Below are 20,366 nucleotides of genomic sequence, written 5' to 3'. Positions count from 1 at the left end.
GCCACCATGGAGGTCTGTTGGTTATCGTGGAGGTCTTGGCCACCATGGAGGTGTGTTGGCCACCATGGAGGTGTGTTGGCCACCATGAAGGTCTTGGCCACCATGGAGGTCTGTTGGCCACCATGGAGGTCTGTTGGTTATCGTGGAGGGCTTGGCCGCCATGAAGGTCTTGGCCACCATGAAGGTCTTGGCCACCATGGAGGGCCTGGCCACTATGGAGGTCTTGGCCACCATGGAGGTCTACTTGTTATCGTGAAGGTCTTGGCCACCATGGAGGTCTTGGCCACCATGGAGGTCTGTTGGTTATCGTGGAGGTCTGTTGGCCACCATGGAGGTCTTGGCCACCATGGAGGTCTGTTGGCCACCATGGAGGTCTGTTGGCCACCATGGAGGTCTTGGCCACCATGAAGGTCTGTTGGCCACCATGGAGGTCTATTTGTTATCGTGAAGGGCTTGGCCACCATGGAGGTCTTGGCCACCATGGAGGTCTTGGCCACCATGGAGGTCTGTTGGTCACCATGGAGGTCTTGGCCACCATGGAGGTGTGTTGGTTATCATGGAGGTCTTGGCCACCATGGAGGTCTTGGCCACCATGGAGGTCTTGGCCACCATGGAGGTCTTGGCCACCATGGAGGTCTATTTGTTATCGTGAAGGGCTTGGCCACCATGGAGGTCTTGGCCACCATGGAGGTCTTGGCCACCATGGAGGTCTTGGCCACCATGGAGGTCTGTTGGTCACCATGGAGGTCTTGGCCACCATGGAGGTGTGTTGGTTATCATGGAGGTCTTGGCCACCATGGAGGTCTTGGCCACCATGGAGGTTCCACAGAGGGCTTGGCCACCATGGAGGTCTTGGCCACCATGGAGGTCTATTTGTTATCGTGAAGGTCTTGGCCACCATGGAGGTCTTGGCCATCGTGGAAGTCTGTTGGTTATGAAGGGCTTGGCCACCATGGAGGTTCCACAGAGGTCTTGGCCACCATGGTGATGTGTAGGTCATCATGGAGGGCCTGGCCACCATGGAGGTCTTGGCCACCATGGAGGTCTTGGCCATCGTGGAAGTCTGTTGGTTATGAAGGGCTTGGCCACCATGGAGGTTCCACAGAGGTCTTGGCCACCATGGTGATGTGTAGGTCATCATGGAGGGCCTGGCCACCATGAAGGTCTTGGCCACCATGGAGGTCTATTTGTTATCTTGAAGGGCTTGGCCACCATGAAGGTCTTGGCCACCATGGAGGTCTGTTGGCCACCATGGAGGTCTTGGCCACCATGGAGGTCTTGGCCACCATGGAGGTCTATTTGTTATCGTGGAGGTCTTGGCCACCATGAAGGTCTTGGCCACCATGAAGGTCTTGGCCACCATGGAGGTCTATTTGTTATCGTGGAGGTCTTGGCCACCATGGAGGTCTTGGCCACCATGGAGGTTCCACAGAGGTCTTGGCCAAAATGAAGGTCTTGGCCACCATGGAGGTCTGTTGGTTATCGTGAAGGGCTTGGCCACCATGGAGGGCTTGGCCACCATGGAGGTCTTGGCCACCATGGAGGTCTGTTGGTTATCATGGAGGGCTTGGCCACCATGGAGATCTTGGTCACCATGGAGGTCTGTTGGCCACCATGGAGGTCTTGGCCACCATGAAGGTCTTGGCCACCATGGAGTTCTGTTGGTTATCGTGGAGGGCTTGGCCACCATGGAGATCTTGGTCACCATGGAGGTCTTGGATACCATGGAGGTCTTGGCTACCATGGAGGTGTGTTGGTTATCATGGAGGGTTTGGCCACCATGGAGGTCTTGGCCACCATGGAGATGTGTTGGTTATCATGGAGGGTTTGGCCACCATGGAGGTCTTGGCCACCATGGAGATGTGTTGGTTATCGTGGAGGTCTTGGGCACCATGGAGGTCTTGGCCACCATGGAGGTCTGTTGGCCACCATGAAGGTCTTGGCCACCATGGAGGTCTGTTGGTTATCGTGAAGGGCTTGGCCACCATGGAGGGCTTGGCCACCATGGAGGTCTTGGCCACCATGGAGGTCTGTTGGCCACCATGGAGGTCATGGCCACCATGGAGGTCTGTTGGTTATTGTGGAGGGCTTGGCCACCATGGAGGTCTTGGCCACCATGGAGGTCTGTTTGCCACCATGGAGGTGTGTTGGTTATCATGAAGGGCTTGGCCACCATGAAGGTCTTGGCCACCATGGAGGTCTGTTGGTTATTGTGGAGGGCTTGGCCACCATGGAGGTCTGTTGGCCACCATGGAGGTCTTGGCCACCATGGAGGTCTTGGCCACCATGGAAGTCTATTTGGTTATCATGGAGGTCTTGGCCACCATGGAGGTCTTGGCCATTGTGGAAGTGTGTTGGTCATCGTGGAGGGCTTGGCCACCATGGAGGTCTATTTGTTATCATGAAGGGCTTGGCCACCATGAAGGTCTTGGCCACCATGGAGGTCTGTTGGCCACCATGGAGATCAAACCACGGGTACCCACCAGGTAGGTGAAGAAAGGGACGGAGTTGCGGACGTCGTTGTTGTTGGTCTTCAGGTGGAAGTTCACGGCCAGGTTGTCCCCGGGCAGGAGCTCGGTGGTGGCCACCGCCAGGTGAAGGAAGTTGCCGGAGTTGGCCTGGCTGAGGTAGGCCTGGGCGGTCATCTGCCGCGAGGCCTGACGGGATGGTGGCAGCCCCGCCTGCGCCGTCCGCACCTGGGGTGGGACACACGGTGGCACCGGGTCATCATGGAGGGCTTGGCCACCATGGAGGTTCCACAGAGAGCTTGGCCACCATGGAGGTTCCACAGAGGGCTTGGCCACCATGGAGATGTTTCGTTATCGTGAAGGGCTTGGCCCATGGAGGTTCCACAGAGGGCTTGGCCACCATGGAGATGTGTGGGTCATCATGGAGGGCTTGGCCACCATGGAGGTTCCACAGAGGGCTTGGCCACCATGGAGGTTCCACAGAGGTCTTGGCCACCATGGAGCTTCCACAGAGGTCTTGGCCACCATGGAGATGTGTACGTCATCATGGAGGGCTTGGCCACCATGGAGGTTCCACAGAGGTCATGGCCACCATGGAGGTTCCACAGAGGTCTTGGCCACCATGGAGATGTGTAGGTCATCATGGAGGTCTTGGCCACCGTGGAAGTGTGTTGGTTATCATGGAGATCATGGCCACCATGGAGGGCTTGGCCACCATGGAGGTTCCACAGAGGTCATGGCCACCATGGAGATGTTTGGTTATCGTGAAGGGCTTGGCCACCATGGAGGTTCCACAGAGGTCTTGGCCACCATGGAGATGTGTAGGTCATCGTGAAGGGCTTGGCCACCATGGAGGTGTGTTGGGTATCATGAAGGTCTTGGCCACCATGGAGGTCTGTAGGCCATCGTGAAGGGCTTGGCCACCATGGAGGTCTTGGCCGTCATGGAGGTCTTGGCCACCATGGAGATGTGTTGTTTATCATGAAGGGCTTGACCACCATGGAGGCCTTGGCCATTGTGGAAGTGTGTTGGTTATCATGGAGATCTTGGCCACCATGGAGATCTTGGCCACCATGGAGGTCTTGGCCACCAGGAAGGTCTATTGGTTATCATGAAGGGCTCGGCCATCATAAAGGTCTTGGCCACCGAAGAGGTCTTCTCCACCCCTTTGACCACCCAAACCCCCGGTCACTTCTCCACCCCTTTGGCCACCTCAATCCCTGGTCACTTCTCCACCCCTTTGGCCACCTCCATCCCTTTGGTCACTTCTCCATCCCTTTGGCCACCTCCACGCCTGGTCACTTCTCCACCGCTTTGGCCACCTCCACGCCCCTGGTCACTTCTCCACCGCTTTGGCCACCTCCATCCCCGGTCACTTCACCGCTTTGGCCACCTCAATCCCTGGTCACTTCTCCACCACTTTGGCCACCTCCATCCCTGGTCACTTCTCCACCTCTTTGGCCACCTCAATCCCTGGTCACTTCTCCACCACTTTGTCCACCCAAACCCCTGGTCACTTCTCCACCACTTTGGCCACCTCAATCCCTGGTCACTTCATCCTTTTGGCCACCTCAATCCCTGGTCACTTCTCCATCCCTTTGGCCACCTCCATCCCTGGTCACTTCTCCATTCCTTTGGCCACCTCAGTCTCTGGTCACTTCTCCACCGCTGTGGCCACCTCAACCCCTGGTCACTTCTCCACTGCTTTGGCCACCTCAATCCCTGGTCACTTCTCCACCCCTTTGGCCACCTCAATCCCTGGTCACTTCTCCACCCCTTTGGCCACCTCCATCCCTGGTCACTTCTCCACCGCTTTGGCCACCTCCATCCCTGGTCACTTCTCCACCGCTTTGGCCACCTCAATCCCTGGTCACTTCTCCACCGCTTTGGCCACCTCATTCTTCGGTCACTTCTCCACTGCTTTGGCCACCTCAATCCCTGGTCACTTCTCCACCCCTTTGGCCACCTCAATCCCTGGTCACTTCTCCATCCCTTTGGCTACCTCCACGCCCCGGTCACTTCTCCACCGCTTTGGCCACCTCAATCCCTGGTCACTTCTCCATCTCTTTGGCCACCTCCACACCCTGGTAACTTCTCCACCGCTTTGGCCACCTCAATCCCTGGTCACTTCTCAGTCCCTTTGGCCACCTCCATCCCCGGTCACTTCATCCTTTAGGCCACCTCCATCCCTGGTCACTTCTCCACCACTTTGGCCACCTCAATCCGTGGTCACTTCTCCACCGCTTTGGCCACCTCAATCCCCGGTCACTTCTCCACCCCTTTGGCCACCTCCATTCCTGGTCACTTCTCCATCCCTTTGGCCACCTCAATCCCTGGTCCCTCCTCCACTTTGGCCACCTCCATCCCTGGTCACTTCTCCATCCCTTTGGCCACCTCCATCCCTGGTCACTTCTCCACCACTTTGGCCACCTCAATCCCCGGTCACTTCTCCACCCCTTTGGCCACCTCCATGCCCTGGTCACTTCTCCACCGCTTTGGCCACCTCAATCCCTGGTCACTTCTCCACCGCTTTGGCCACCTCCATGTCCCGGTCACTTCTCCACCCCTTTGGCCACCTCAATCCCCGGTCACTTCTCCACCCCTTTGGCCACCTCAATCCCTGGTCACTTCTCCACTGCTTTGGCCACCTCAATCCCCTGGTCACTTCTCCACCGCTTTGGCCACCTCAATCCGTGGTCACTTCTCCATCCCTTTGGCCACCTCCAGACCCCTGGTCACTTCTCCACTGCTTTGGCCACCTCAACCCCTGGTCACTTCTCCATCCCTTTGGCCACCCAAAGCCCTGGTCACTTCTCCATCCCTTTGGCCACCTCAATCCCTGGTCACTTCTCCACCCCTTTGGCCACCCAAACCCCTGGTCACTTCTCAGTCCCTTTGGCCACCTCAATCCCTGGTCACTTCTCCACCACTTCGGCCACCTCCACCCCCTGGTCACTTCTCCACCGCTTTGGCCACCTCAGTCCCTGGTCACTTCTCCATCCCTTTGGCCACCTCCACGCCCTGGTCACTTCTCCATCCCTTTGGCCACCCAAACCCCTGGTCACTTCTCCACCCCTTTGGCCACCTCCAAGCCCTGGTGACTTCTCCATGCCCCGGGCCACCGGCCGTGGTGGCACTCACGGTGATGGGGACGCTGTCCTTGTTGGCCGGCATGTTGAGGACCAGCCGGGCGGTGCCATCACGTTGGGTGGACACCTGGCCCTGGAAGCCATCGGCCTGGACGGTGACACGCGGCGCCGGAGACTGGTCGGGGTTGGTGACATAAACCTGGAGGGGACAGCGAGGGACACGGGGATGTCACCTGGGGACGTCACCTGGGGACACGGGGATGTCACCTGGGACACGGGGAGGTCACCTGGGGACACGGGGAGGTCACCTGGGGACACGGGGATGTCACCTGGGGCACGGGGATGTCACCTGGGGACAAGAGGATGTCACCTGGGACATGGGAATGTCACCTGGGACACGGGGATGTCACCTGGGACGTGGGGATGTCACCTGGGGACGTCACCTGGGACGTGGGGATGTCACTTGGGGACACGGGGATGTCACCTGGGACATGGGGATGTCACCTGGGGCGTGGGGATGTCACCTGGGGACACGGGTATGTCACCTGGGACGTGGGGATGTCACCTGGGACACGGGGACGTCACCTGGGACGTGGGGATGTCACCTGGGACACGGGGATGTCACCTGGGGACACGGGGATGTCACCTGGGGCGTGGGGATGTCACCTGGGGCACGGGGATGTCACCTGGGGCGTGGGGATGTCACCTGGGATGTGGGGATGTCACCTGGGACGTGGGGATGTCACCTGGGACACGGGGATGTCACCTGGGGACACGGGAATGTCACCTGGGGACACGGGGATGTCACCTGGGACAAGGGGATGTCACCTGGGGATGTGGAGTGAGGGAAGGGCAGCGGGGACAGGGGTGGCACTGGGAGGGGACAATTGTACTGGGAAGGGGTGGTGGCACTGGGAAGGGGTGGTGGCACTGGGAGGGGACACTGGGAGGGCACAGTGATACTGGGAAGGGGTGGTGGCACTAGGAGGTGACACTGGGAGGGGACAGTGATACTGGGAAGGGGTGGTGGCACTAGGAGGTGACACTGGGAGGGGACAGTGATACTGGGAAGGGGTGGTGGCACTGGGAGGGGACACTGGGAGGGGACAGTGATACTGGGAAGGGGCGGTGGCACTGGGAGGGGACAATGATACTGGGAAGGGGTGGTGGCACTGGGAGGGGACACTGGGAAGGTGACAGTGATACTGGGAAGGGGTGGTGGCACTGGGAAGGGGTGGTGGCACTGGGAGGGGACACTGGGAGGGGACAATGATACTGGGAAGGGGTGGTGGCACTGGGAGGGGACACTGGGAGGGGACAGTGATACTGGGAAGGGGTGGTGGCACTGGGAGGGGACATTGGGAGGGGACAGTGATACTGGGAAGGGGTGGTGGCACTGGGAAGGGGTGGTGGCACTGGGAAGGGACACTGGGAGGGGACAGTGATACTGGGAAGGGGTGGTGACAATGGGAGGGGACATTGGGAATGGGTGGTGGCACTGGGAGGGGATACTGGGAAGGGGTGGTGGCACTGGGAGGGGACATTGGGAAGGGCTGGTGGCATTGGGAAGGGGTGGTGGCACTGGGAAGGGGTGGTGGCACTGGGAGGGGACACTGGGAGGGGACACTGGGAGGGGACAATGATACTGGGAAGGGGTGGTGGCACTGGGAAGGGACACCAGGAGGGGACACTGGAAGGGGACAGTGATACTGGGAAGGGGTGGTGGCACTGGGAGGGGACAATTGTACTGGGAAGGGTTGGTGGCACTGGGAGGGGACACTGGGAAGGGACACTGGGAAGGGACAATGATACTGGGAAGGGGTGGTGGCACTGGGAGGGGACACTGGGAAGGGACAATGATACTGGGAGGGGGTGGTGGCACTGGGAGGGGACACTGGGAGGGGACAATGATACTGGGAAGGGGTGGTGGCACTGGGAGGGGACACTGGGAGGGGACAGTGACACTGGGAAGTGCTGGTGGCACTGGGAAGTGACGCTGGCACCAGGAAGTGCCACCCCAGTGACACGGGGACACCTCACGGTCCCCAGCCCCTCTCAGGTGACACGGGGACATCACCCAACATCTCCTCCACCCCCACCCCCAGCTGTGCCCTGTGCCACCACCCCGGGCCACCGCTGTCCCCAAGATGTCACCAACCGTGAGGTCAAAGGGCATGCCCGGCTTGAAGTACTTGGGGGTGTGGGTGAAGTGGATGGTGTAGGGGGACGTCACGATCTGGATGCCACCACGCTGGGCCTCCACCATGTCACTGCCTGTGGGGACACCACCGTAGCCGTGTCACCTGGGGTCCCTGTCCCCATCCCAGGTGTCCCCCTGTCACCCACCGTGTCACTGCCCGTGGGGACACCGCCATGGCCGTGTCACCTGGGGTCCCTGTCCCCTCAGTGTCCCCTGTCACCCACCGTGTCACTGCCTGTGGGGACACCGCCGTGGCCGTGTCACCTGCGGTCCCTGTCCCCATCCCAGGTGTCCTCCCATCCTCAGTGTCCCCTGTAACCCACCGTGTCACTGCCTGTGGGGACACCGCCGTGGCCGTGTCACCTGGGGTCCCTGTCCCCACCTCAGGTGTTCCCCATCCCAGGTGTCCCCCCCTCCTCAGTGTCCCCCTGTCACCCACTGTGTCACTGCCTGTGGGGACACCACCATGGCCGTGTCACCTGCGGTCCCTGTCCCCATCCCAGGTGTCCCCCCATCCTCAGTGTCCCCCTGCCACCCACCGTGTCACTATGGGGACACCGCCGTGGCTGTGTCACCTGAGGTCCCTGTCCCCATCCCAGGTGTTCCCCATCCTCAGTGTCCCCTGTCACCCACCGTGTCACTGCCTGTGGGGACACCACCATGACTGTGTCACCTGGGGTCCCTGTCCCCATCCCTGGTGTCCCCCCATCCTTACTGTCCCCCTGCCACCCACCGTGTCACTGACTATGGGGACACCGCCGTGGCTGTGTCACCTGGGGTCTCCTGTCCCCACCTCAGGTGTTCCCCATCCCAGGTGTCCCCCCATCCTCGCTGTCCCCCTGTCACCCACCGTGTCACTGACTATGGGGACACCGCCGTGGCCGTGTCACCTGGGGTCCCTGTCCCCATCCCTGGTGTCCCCCCATCCTCATTGTCCCCTGTCACCCACCGTGTCACTATGGGGACACCGCCATGGCCGTGTCACCCGGGGTCCCTGTCCCTCTGTGTCCCCCTGCCACCCTCTGTGTCACTGCCTGTGGGGACACCGCTGTGGCTGTGTCACCTGTGGCCAGGGCTCCTTGCCCCCTTCCCAGGTGGGTGGCCCCAGATGTCCCCTCCCCATCATCAGTGTCCCCAACCCCAGATGTCCCCAGACTCACACCTCTGCTGTCCCCACTTTGTGCCCCCATGTCCCCCCGGTGTCCCCTCATGTCCCCCCATGTCCTCCTGGTGTCCCCCCGTGTCCCCTCATGTCCTCTCAGTGTCCCTGTCCCCTCATGTCCCCCCGTGTCCTCCTGGTGTCCCCCCGTGTCCCCTCATGTCCTCTCAGTGTCCCTGTCCCCTCATGTCCCCCCATGTCCTCTCGGTGTCCCTGTCTCCTCATGTCCCCCGTGTCCTCCTGGTGTCCCCCCGTGTCCCCCCGTGTCCCCCTGTGTCCCTCTGTTACCCCCGTGTCCCCCTGGTATCCCCCCATGTCCCTCCATGTCCCCCTGGTGTCCCTGTCCCCTCATGTCCCCTCATGTCCCCCCGTGTCCCCCCGTGTCCCCCCGTGTCCCCGGTGTCCCCCCCGTGTCCCCCCATGTCCCCCAGTGTCCCCGGTGTCCCCCCCGTGCCCCCCGTGTCCCCGTGTCCCCGCGCAGACCTGACTCGGTGATGACGGTGACGGTGACATAGAGGGAGTGTCCCACCAGCTCCTGGGGGTTGGGGAAGCGCTCGCGGAGGTGCGCCATGGAGAGCGCGGCCTCGGCGTCACCGTTCTCCACCTGGGGACAGGGTTGGGGACAGGGTTAGGGACATTAGGGACAGCGTGGCCTTGGTGTCACCGTTCTCCACCTGGGGACACATTTGGGGACAGATTAGGGACATTAGGGACAGCGCGGCTTCGGCGTCACCACTCTCCACCTGGGGACAAGGTTGGGGACAGTTGGGGACAGATTAGGGACATTAGGGACAGCGCGGCCTCGGCGTCACCGTTCTCCACCTGGGGACAGGGGGACAGGTTTGGGGACAGGGTTGGGGACAGGGTTAGGGACATTAGGGACAGCGCGGCCTCGGCGTCACCGTTCTCCACCTGGGGACACGGTTGGGGACAGGGTTAGGGACATTAGGGACAGTATGGCCTCGGCGTCACCGTTCTCCACCTGGGGACAAGGTTGGGGACAGGGTTAGGGACATTAGGGACAGCGCGGCCTCGGCGTCACCGTTCTCCACCTGGGGACACATTTGGGGACATTAGGGACATTAGGGACATTAGGGACAGCGCGGCCTCGGCGTCACCGTTCTCCACCTGGGGACAAGGTTGGGGACATTAGGGACAGCAAGGGGACAGCACGGCCTCGGCGTCACCGTTCTCCACCTGGGGACAAGGTTGGGGACAGTTGGGGACAGAGTTAGGGACATTGGGGACAGCGCGGCCTCGGCGTCACCGTTCTCCACCTGGGGACAAGGGGACAAGGTTGGGGACAAGGTTGGGGACATTAGGGACAGCGCGGCCTCGGCGTCACCGTTCTCCACCTGGGGACACATTTGGGGACAGGGTTGGGGACATTAGGGACAGCGCGGCCTTGGTGTCACCGTTCTCCACCTGGGGACACGGTTGGGGACATTAGGGACATTAGGGACAGCGCGGCCTCGGCGTCACCGTTCTCCACCTGGGGACAAGGTTGGGGACAGATTAGGGACATTAGGGACAGCGCGGCCTCGGCGTCACCGTTCTCCACCTGGGGACACGGTTGGGGACATTAGGGACAGCAAGGGGACAGCACGGCCTCGGCGTCACCGTTCTCCACCTGGGGACACATTTGGGGACAGATTAGGGACATTAGGGACAGTGCGGCCTCGGCGTCACCGTTCTCCACCTGGGGACAAGGTTGGGGACAGGGTTAGGACAGGGTTGGGGACAGCACGGCTTTGGTGTCACCGTTCTCCACCTGGGGACAGGGTTGGGGACAGAGTTAGGGACATTAGGGACAGCGCGGCCTTGGTGTCACCATTCTCCACCTGGGGACAAGGTTGGGGACAGGGTTAAGACAGGGTTGGGGACAGCGCGGCCTCGGCGTCACCGTTCTCCACCTGGGGACACGGTTGGGGACAGATTAGGGACATTAGGGACATTAGGGACAGCGCGGCCTCGGCGTCACCGTTCTCCACCTGGGGACAAGGTTGGGGACAGGGTTGGGGACATTAGGGACAGTTTGGCCTCGGCGTCACCGTTCTCCACCTGGGGACAAGGTTGGGGACAGATTAGGGACATTAGGGACAGCACGGCCTTGGTGTCACCGTTCTCCACCTGGGGACAAGGGGACACGGTTGGGGACAGGGTTGGGGACATTAGGGACAGTATGGCCTTGGTGTCACCGTTCTCCACCTGGGGACACGGTTGGGGACAGGGTTAGGACAGGGTTGGGGACATTAGGGACAGCGCGGCCTTGGTGTCACCGTCCTGAACCTGGGGACAAGGGGACACGATTGGGGACAGGGTTAGGGACATTAGGGACAGCGCGGCCTTGGTGTCACCATCCTGAACCTGGGGACAAGGGGACACATTTGGGGACAGCAGGGGCACAGCACGGCCTTGGTGTCACTGTCCTCAACCTGGGGACAAGGGGACAGGGTTGGGGACAGGGTTGGGGACAGGGTTGGGGACATTAGGGACAGTGTGGCCTTGGCGTCACCGTTCTTCACCTGGGGACAAGGGGACACATTTGGGGACAGGGTTGGGGACAGCAGGAGGACAGCACGGCCTTGGTGTCACCGTCCTGAAGCTGGGGACAAGGGGACAGGGTTGGGGACAGATTAGGGACATTAGGGACAGTGCGGCCTCGGCGTCACCGTTCTCCACCTGGGGACACATTTGGGGACAGAGTTGGGGACATTAGGGACAGCACGGCCTCGGCGTCACCGTTCTCCACCTGGGGACAAGGTTGGGGACAGTGTTGGGGACATTAGGGACAGAGTGGCCTTGGTGTCACTGTTCTCCACCTGGGGACAAGGTTGGGGACAGAGTTAGGACAGGGTTGGGGACAGTGCGGCCTCGGTGTCACCATTCTCCACCTGGGGACAAGGGGACAGGGTTGGGGACAGGGTTAGGACAGTGTTGGGGACAGCGCGGCCTCGGCGTCACCGTTCTCCACCTGGGGACAGGGTTGGGGACAGTTGGGGACAGATTAGGGACATTAGGGACAGCGCGGCCTCGGCGTCACCGTTCTCCACCTGGGGACAAGGTTGGGGACAGTTGGGGACAGATTAGGGACATTGGGGACAGTGTGGCCTCGGCGTCACCGTTCTCCACCTGGGGACAGGGTTGGGGACATTAGGGACATTAGGGACAGCGCGGCCTTGGTGTCACCGTTCTCCACCTGGGGACAAGGTTGGGGACAGTTGGGGACAGAGTTAGGGACATTAGGGACAGCGCGGCCTCGGCGTCACCGTTCTCCACCTGGGGACAAGGGGACACGGTTGGGGACAGCAAGGGGACAGCAGGAGGACAGCGCGGCCTTGGTGTCACTGTCCCAAACCTGGGGACAAGGGGACAGGGTTGGGGACAGGGTTGGGGACAGCGCGGCCTTGGTGTCACTGTCCCAAACCTGGGGACAAGGGGACAAGTTTGGGGACAGGGTTGGGGACATTAGGGACAGTGTGGCCTTGGTGTCACCATTCTCCACCTGGGGACACATTTGGGGACAGATTAGGGACATTGGGGACAGTGCGGCCTCGGTGTCACCGTTCTCCACCTGGGGACAAGGTTGGGGACAGGGTTAGGGACATTAGGGACAGCGCGGCCTTGGTGTCACTGTCCTGAACCTGGGGACACGGTTGGGGACATTAGGGACATTTGGGACAGAGTTAGGGACATTAGGGACAGCACGGCCTCGGCGTCACCGTTCTCCACCTGGGGACAAGGTTGGGGACAGTTGGGGACAGATTAGGGACAGCACGGCCTTGGTGTCACCGTTCTCCACCTGGGGACAAGGTTGGGGACAGATTAGGGACATTAGGGACAGCGCGGCCTTGGTGTCACCGTTCTCCACCTGGGGACAAGGGGACATGGTTGGGGACAGGGTTAGGACAGGGTTGGGGACAGCACGGCCTCGGTGTCACCGTTCTCCACCTGGGGACAAGGGGACACATTTGGGGACAGGGTTAGGACAGGGTTGGGGACAGGGTTGGGGACATTAGGGACAGCGCGGCCTCGGGGTCACCGTTCTCCACCTGGGGACAAGGGGACATTGTTGGGGACAGGGTTAGGGACATTAGGGACAGGGCGGCCTTGGTGTCACTGTCCTGAAGCTGGGGACAAGGGGACAGGGTTGGGGACAGATTAGGGACATTAGGGACAGCGCGACCTTGGCGTCACCGTTCTCCACCTGGGGACAAGGGGACAGGGTTGGGGACAGGGTTTAGGACAGGGTTGGGGACAGGGTTGGGGACATTAGGGACAGCACGGCCTCGGCGTCACCGTTCTCCACCTGGGGACACGGTTGGGGACAGGGACACTGCCAGGCTCATGGGGACAGGGTTGGGGACAGGGTTGGGGACAGGGACAGGGACAGGGACAGGTTTGGGACAGGGACAGGGACAGGGCCAGGGCCAGGCACACGGGGACAGGGTTGGGGACAGGGACAGGGTTGGGGACAGGGACAGGGACAGTGGCAGGCTCATGGGGACAGGGTTGGGGACAGGGACAGGTTTGGGGACAGGGTTGGGGACAGGGACAGGGTTGGGGACACGGTTGGGGACAGGGACAGGTTTGGGGACAGGGACAGGGACAGGTTTGGGGACAGGGACAGGTTTGGGGACAGGGACAGTTTTGGGGACAGGGTTGGGGACAGTGCCGGGCTCACCGCCACGCGCCGCAGGGACTGGGGGATGCTTTTCTTCTCGTCGTCCACCATGACCCCGAAGAGCACAAAGGCCGTTCCCTCCACGCGCTTCCCGAACAGGTACCTGGGGACAGCCACCGTGTCACCGTGTCACCGTGTCATTGTGTCACCTTGTCAAAGTGTCACCTTGTCACCTTGTCACCCTGTCACTGTGTCATTGTGTCACCGTGCCACTGTGCCACTGTATCACTGTGTCACTGTGCCACTGTGTCACCGTGTCATTGTGTCACCATGCCACTGTGCCACCATGTCATTGTGTCACTGTGTCACCGTGTCACCGTGTCACCTTGTCACCGTGTCACCTTGTCACCGTGCCACTGTGTCACTGTGTCACTGTGTCACTGTGTCACCGTGTCACCATGTCACCATGTCACAGTGTCACTTTGTCACCGTGTCACTGTGTCACCGTGTCACCGTGTCACCGCATCACTGTGTCACCATGTCACAGTGTCACCTTGTCACCATGTCACCTTGTCAAAGTGTCACCTTGTTACCCTGTCACTGTGTCACTGTGTCACCCTGTCACCCTGTCACCATGTGACTGCGTCACCTTGTCAAAGTGACACCTTGTCACCTTGTCACCGTGCCACTGTATCAAAGTGTCACTGCGTCACCGTGCCACCGTGCCACTGTATTACTGTGTCACCTTTTCACCGTGCCACTGTGTCACCGCGTCACTGTGCCACCATGTCACTGTGTCACCTTGTCACCACGTCAGTGTCACCTTGTCACGGTGTTACAGTGTCACCGTGTCACCATGTCACCGTGTCACCGTGTCACCGTGTCCCCAGCACATCCCCATTACAGCCATTCCTGTCCGCACTCTGTGCTGTCACCCCATTGTCCCATGTCCCCATCCTGCCAACACCACCAATGTCACCATGTCCCCATCCCGCCACCACCATTGATGTCCCCATGTCACCATGTCCCCATCCTGCCACCCTTCTGTCACCCCATCCCTGCCACCACCGATGTCCCCATGTCCCCATTCTGCCACCCCTCTGTCATCCCACCCCTGCCACCACTGATGTCACCGTGTCCCCATCCTGCCATCACCACCGATGTCCCCATGTCCCCATCCCGCCACCACCACCAATGTCCCCATGTCACCATGTCCCCATCCTGTCACTCCTGTCCCTGTCATCCTATCCCTGCCACCACCACCGATGTCCCCATGTCCTCATCCTGCCACCACCACCAATGTCCCCACATCCCCATCCTGCCACCACCACCGATGTCCCCATGTCCCCATGTCCCCATCCTGCCACTCCTGTCCCTGTCACCCCACCCCTGCCACCACCACCGATGTCCCCATCCTGCCACCACCACCGATGTCCCCACGTCCCCATCCTGCCATCCCTGTCCCTGTCATCCCACCCCTGCCACCACCGATGTCCCCATGTCCCCATCCTGCCACCACCACCAATGTCCCCATGTCCCCATGTCCTCATCCTGCCACCACCACCACCAATGTCCCCATGTCCCCATGTCCCCATCCTGACACCATCAATGTCCCCATGTCCCCATCCTGCCACCACCACCAATGTCCCCATGTCCCCATCCTGCCACCACCAATGTCACCATGTCCCCATCCTGCCATCCCTGCCCGTGTCATCCCATCCCTGCCACCACCGATGTCCCCATGTCCCCATCCTGCCACCACCACCGATGTCCCCATGTCCCCATGTCCCCATCCTGCCACCACCACCGATGTCCCCATGTTCCATGTCCCCATCTTGTCACCCTTGTGTCACCCCACCCCTGCCACCACTGATGTCCCCATTGTCCCCATCCTGCCACCACCACTGATGTCCCCATGTCCCCATCCTGCCACCACCACCCATGTCCCCATGTCCCATGTCTCCATCCTGCCACCACCACCGATGTCACCGTGTCACCCCGTGTCCCACCCCCCCTCCCCCCTGTCCCCACACGGGTGTGACCCCGATGGGACACTTCTGTCCCCAAACAGGGGACACTTTTGGGGTCACCTGGCCTCGATGGACACCTGGAAATCCTCCTGGCGGTCGATGTACAGGAACTTCTCCTTCGGCTCCAGGGCCACCTCAAAGCTCGGCAGCACTGCGGGGGTGACACCGGTGACGTCACCGTGACCCCGCCACCCCTTGGGGACAGTCCCCGATGTCCCCAAGGCCACCCCACCCCTCACCCACCGTATTCCTTGACCTCGAACTGGGTGCTGAAAACCTGATCCGGAGAATCCTCAAATTTGGCCGAAATCGTCCACATGCCCAAGCTGGGGGAGGTGACAGGGAGGTGACAGGGAGGTGACAGGGAGGTGACAGGGAGGTGACAGCGCCGGGGGTGTCCCCAAGCCACCGGGGGGGACGGTGACACCCACCTGACCACCTCGGGCAGGTGGTGGTTGAGGGACAGGATCCCGGTTTTCTTCGGCGACGACACCGGCACTTGTTTGATGATGACGTTGTCGGGAGTCTGAGGGGACACGTGTGTCACCCACCCGCGTGTCACCCACCCGTGTGTCACCCATGGGTGGCACTCACCTTGACCTCCACGATGACCGTCTTGGCCACCGGCTGCATCAGGTGGTCCACGGTGAAGAGGCGGCAGAGGACTGGGAGGGGACACGAGGGATGAGGTGAGGGGACTTGTCCCCACCCCTTCGATGTCCCCACAGTGTCACCCTCCCCACGGTGTCCCTGTGGTGTCCCAGGTGTCCCCAGGTGTCCCTGTGGTGTCCCCAGTGTTCCCAGGTGTCCCCAGGTGCTCACCGGTGGCCCCGGTGGTGTCCCCAAACCTCTGATGTCCTCACAGTGTCACCCTCCCCTTGATGTCCCCACAGTGTCACCCTCCCCGTGGTGTCCCTGTGGTGTCCCAAGTGTCCCCAGCTGTCCCCAGGTGTCCCCAGGTGTCCCCATGTGCTCACCGGTGGCCCCGGTGGTGTCCCCAAACCTGTGATGTCCCCACAGTGTCACCCTCCCCACGGTGTCCCTGTGGTGTCCCAGGTGTCCCCACAGTGTCCCTCTGGTGTCCCCAGGTGTCCCCATGCAGTCACTGGTGGCCCCGGTCATGGTGTTCCTATGTCAGTGATGTCCTCAGTGTCACCCTCCCCTTGATGTCCCCAAAGTGTCACCTTCCCCGTGGTGTCCCCTGTGGTGTCCCCACAGTGTCCCCACGGTGTCCCCCAGGTGTCCCCATGGTGTCCCCAGAAGTGTCCCCACACCTGTGATGTCCCCACAGTGTCCCCAGCTGTCCCCAGCTGTCCCCAGCTGTCCCCAGGTGTCCCCAGGTGTCCCTGTGCGCTCACTGGTGGCCCCGGTGGTGTCCTCACACCTGAGATGTCCCCACAGTGTCCCCACCCCCTCAATGTCCCCACAGTGTCACCCTCCCCACGATGTCCCTGTGGTGCCCCAGGTGTCCCCAGGTGTCCCCAGGTGTCCCCACGCAGTCACTGGTGGCCCCGGTCATGGTGTCCCTATGTCTGTGATGTCCCCAGTGTCACCCTCCCCTTCATGTCCCCACAGTGTCACCCTCCCCATGGTGTCCCCAGGTGTCCCCAGGTGTCCCTGCACACTCACCAGTGGCCCCGGTGGTGTCCCCAAACCTGTGATGTCCCCACAGTGTCACCCTCCCTGCAGTGTCCCCATGGTGTCCCCAGCTGTCCCTGCAGTGTCCCCAGCTGTCCCCAGGTGTCCCCAGGTGTCCCCACAGTGTCCCCAGGTGTCCCCAGGTGTCCCCAGGTGTCCCCGTGCGCTCACTGGTGGCCCCATCTGTGTCCCCACACCTGTGATGTCCCCACAGTGTCCCCATGTCCCCATCCCCTCCATGTCCCCACAGTGTCACCCTCCCTGCAGTGTCCCCACAATGTCCCTGTGGTGTCCCAGCTGTCCCCAGGTGTCCCCAGGTGTCCCCAGGTGTCCCCACGCAGTCACTGGTGGCCCCAGTCATGGTGTCCCTATGTCTGTGATGTCCTCAGTGTCACCCTCCCCTTCATGTCCCCACAGTGTCACCCTCCCTGCAGTGTCCCCACGGTGTCCCCAGGTGTCCCCAGGTGTCCCCGTGTGCTCACTGGTGGCCCCGGTGATGTCCCCAAATCTGTGATGTCCCCACAGTGTCACCTTCCCCTTGATGTCCCCACAGTGTCACCATCCCTGCAGTGTCCCCACAATGTCCCCATGATGTCCCCAGCTGTCCCCACGCACTCACTGGTGGCCCCAGAAGTGTCCCCACACCTGTGATGTCCCCACAGTGTCCCCATGTCCCCATCCCCTCCATGTCCCCACAGTGTCACCTTCCCTGCAGTGTCCCCATGGTGTCCCTGTGGTGTCCCCAGCTGTCCCCAGGTGTCCCCAGGTGTCCCCAGCTGTCCCTGTGGTGTCCCCAGGTGTCCCCAGCTGTCCCCAGCTGTCCCCAGGTGTCCCCACGCAGTCACTGGTGGCCCCGGTCATGGTGTCCCTATGTCAGTGATGTCCTCAGTGTCACCCTCCCCTTGATGTCCCCACAGTGTCACCATCCCTGCAGTGTCCCCACAGCGTCCCTGTGGTGTTCCTGGGTGTCCCACAGTGTCCCCAGCTGTCCCCAGGTGTCCCTGCAGTGTCCCTGTTGTGTCCCAGGTGTCCCCAGCTGTCCCCAGGTGTCCCCAGGTGTCCCCGTGTGCTCACCGGTGGCCCTGGTCATGGTGTCCCTATGTCTGTGATGTCCTCAGTGTCACCCTCCCCTTGATGTCCCCACAGTGTCACCATCTCTGCAGTGTCCCCATCTGTCCCCAGGTGTCCCCAGGTGTCCCCAGGTGTCCCTGTGTGCTCACTGGTGGCCCCAGCAGTGTCCCCACCCCTGTGATGTCCCCACAGTGTCCCCATGTCCCCATCCCCTCCATGTCCCCACAGTGTCACCCTCCCTGCAGTGTCCCCACAATGTCCCCGTGGTGTCCCCAGGTGTCCCTGCAGTGTCCCTGTTGTGTCCCAGGTGTCCCCAGCTGTCCCCAGGTGTCCCCAGGTGTCCCCATGCAGTCACTGGTGGCCCCGGTCATGGTGTCCCTATGTCAGTGATGTCCCCAGTGTCACCCTCCCCTTGATGTCCCCACAGAGTCACTCTCCCCACGATGTCCCCAGCTGTCCCCAGCTGTCCCCAGGTGTCCCCGCGCTCACCGGTGGCCCCGGGGGTGTAGATGGGTTTGTCGGTCTGCAGGAGGACGTGGCCGCTCTGGAGGGACACCAACAGGACCTTCTCCAGTGTCACCGCGGCCACCCGCGCTGTCACCGTCACAAAGGGCTTCACCTGCGCCGGGGGCAGCGCCTTGGCCGGAACCTGCGGGGACAGTGGGGACAGTGGGGACATCGGGGACATCGGGGACAATGGGGACATTGGGGACATTGGGGACATTGGGGACATTGGGGGACATTGGGGACATTGGGGGGATTGGGGGGATTGGGGACATTGGGGACACTGGGGACATTGGGGACATTGGGGACACTGGGGACATTGGGGACATTGGGGACATTGGGGACACTGGGGACACTGGGGACATTGGGGACACTGGGGACATTGGGGACATTGGGGACAATGGGGACATTGGGGACATTGGGGACATCGGGGACATTGGGGACATCGGGGACATTGGGGACATTGGGGACATTGGGGACATTGAGGGACATTGAGGGACATTGGGGACATTGAGGGACATTGGGGGGATTGGGGACATTGGGGACATTGGGGACAATGGGGGGACATTGGGGACATCCATGGGGACATTGGGGACATTTGGGACATTGGGGACAGTGGGGACATTGGGGACATTGGGGACATCTGTGGGGACACTGGGGACATCCACGGGGACATTGGGGACATTGGGGACACCTGTAGGGACATCTGAAGGTGACCATCCCCAAGGACCCCAGGAGTGACCATCCCCATGGACACCAGGAGTGACCAAGGACACCAGGGGTGACCATGGACACCAGGGGTGACCATCCCCATGGACACCAGGAGTGACCATGGACACCAGGAGTGACCATCCCCAAGGACACCAGGGGTGACCATCCCCATGGACACCAGGAGTGACCATGGACACCAGGAGTGACCATCCCCAAGGACACCAGGAGTGACCATGGACACCAGGAGTGACCATCCCCAAGGACACCAGGAGTGACCATCCCCACCAGGAGTGACCATGGACACCAGGAGTGACCATCCCCATGGACACCAGGGGTGACCATGGACACCAGGGGTGACCATCCCCATGGACACCAGGAGTGACCATGGACACCAGGGGTGACCATCCCCATGGACACCAGGAGTGACCATGGACCTCAGGAGTGACCATCCCCATGGACACCAGGAGTGACCATCCCCATGGACCTCAGGAGTGACCATCCCCATGGACACCAGGGGTGACCATGGACACCAGGAGTGACCACGGACACCAGGAGTGACCATGGACACCAGGAGTGACCATCCCCATGGACACCAGGAGTGACCATGGACACCAGGAGTGACCATCCCTATGGACACCAGGAGTGACCATGGACACCAGGAGTGACCATGGACACCAGGAGTGACCATCCCCATGGACACCAGGAGTGACCATCCCCATGGACACCAGGAGTGACCATGGACACCAGGAGTGACCATCCCCATGGACACCAGGAGTGACCATGGACACCAGGAGTGACGATCCCTATGGACACCAGGAGTGACCATGGACACCAGGAGTGACCATGGACACCAGGGGTGACCATCCCCATGG

The 20,366-nt window shown here is 61.5% G+C and overlaps 1 protein-coding gene across 3 annotated transcripts in view; it reads right to left on the bottom strand.

The window, feature by feature from the left end:
• The window catches only part of C3 (complement C3), a 67,391-nt gene that overhangs the window by 43,865 nt on the left and 3,160 nt on the right, over positions 1-20,366 (bottom strand). For all 3 annotated transcript variants that reach the window (XM_072920065.1, XM_072920066.1, XM_072920067.1), the window contains 10 exons: positions 18,769-18,928; positions 16,165-16,235; positions 16,002-16,096; positions 15,814-15,896; positions 15,631-15,721; positions 13,601-13,703; positions 9,400-9,520; positions 7,716-7,831; positions 5,610-5,756; positions 2,484-2,696 (listed from right to left, as the gene is read on the bottom strand). In XM_072920065.1, the coding sequence (XP_072776166.1) occupies positions 2,484-2,696; positions 5,610-5,756; positions 7,716-7,831; positions 9,400-9,520; positions 13,601-13,703; positions 15,631-15,721; positions 15,814-15,896; positions 16,002-16,096; positions 16,165-16,235; positions 18,769-18,928 (1,200 nt within the window). The remainder of the gene's footprint in view (positions 1-2,483; positions 2,697-5,609; positions 5,757-7,715; positions 7,832-9,399; positions 9,521-13,600; positions 13,704-15,630; positions 15,722-15,813; positions 15,897-16,001; positions 16,097-16,164; positions 16,236-18,768; positions 18,929-20,366) is intronic.

The sequence above is a fragment of the Taeniopygia guttata genome, chromosome 30 (assembly GCF_048771995.1).
Source record: "Taeniopygia guttata chromosome 30, bTaeGut7.mat, whole genome shotgun sequence".
Lineage (NCBI taxonomy): Eukaryota > Metazoa > Chordata > Aves > Passeriformes > Estrildidae > Taeniopygia > Taeniopygia guttata.
Note: the sequence above shows the minus strand (reverse complement) of the source record. Positions and strands in the feature narration are given on the sequence as shown.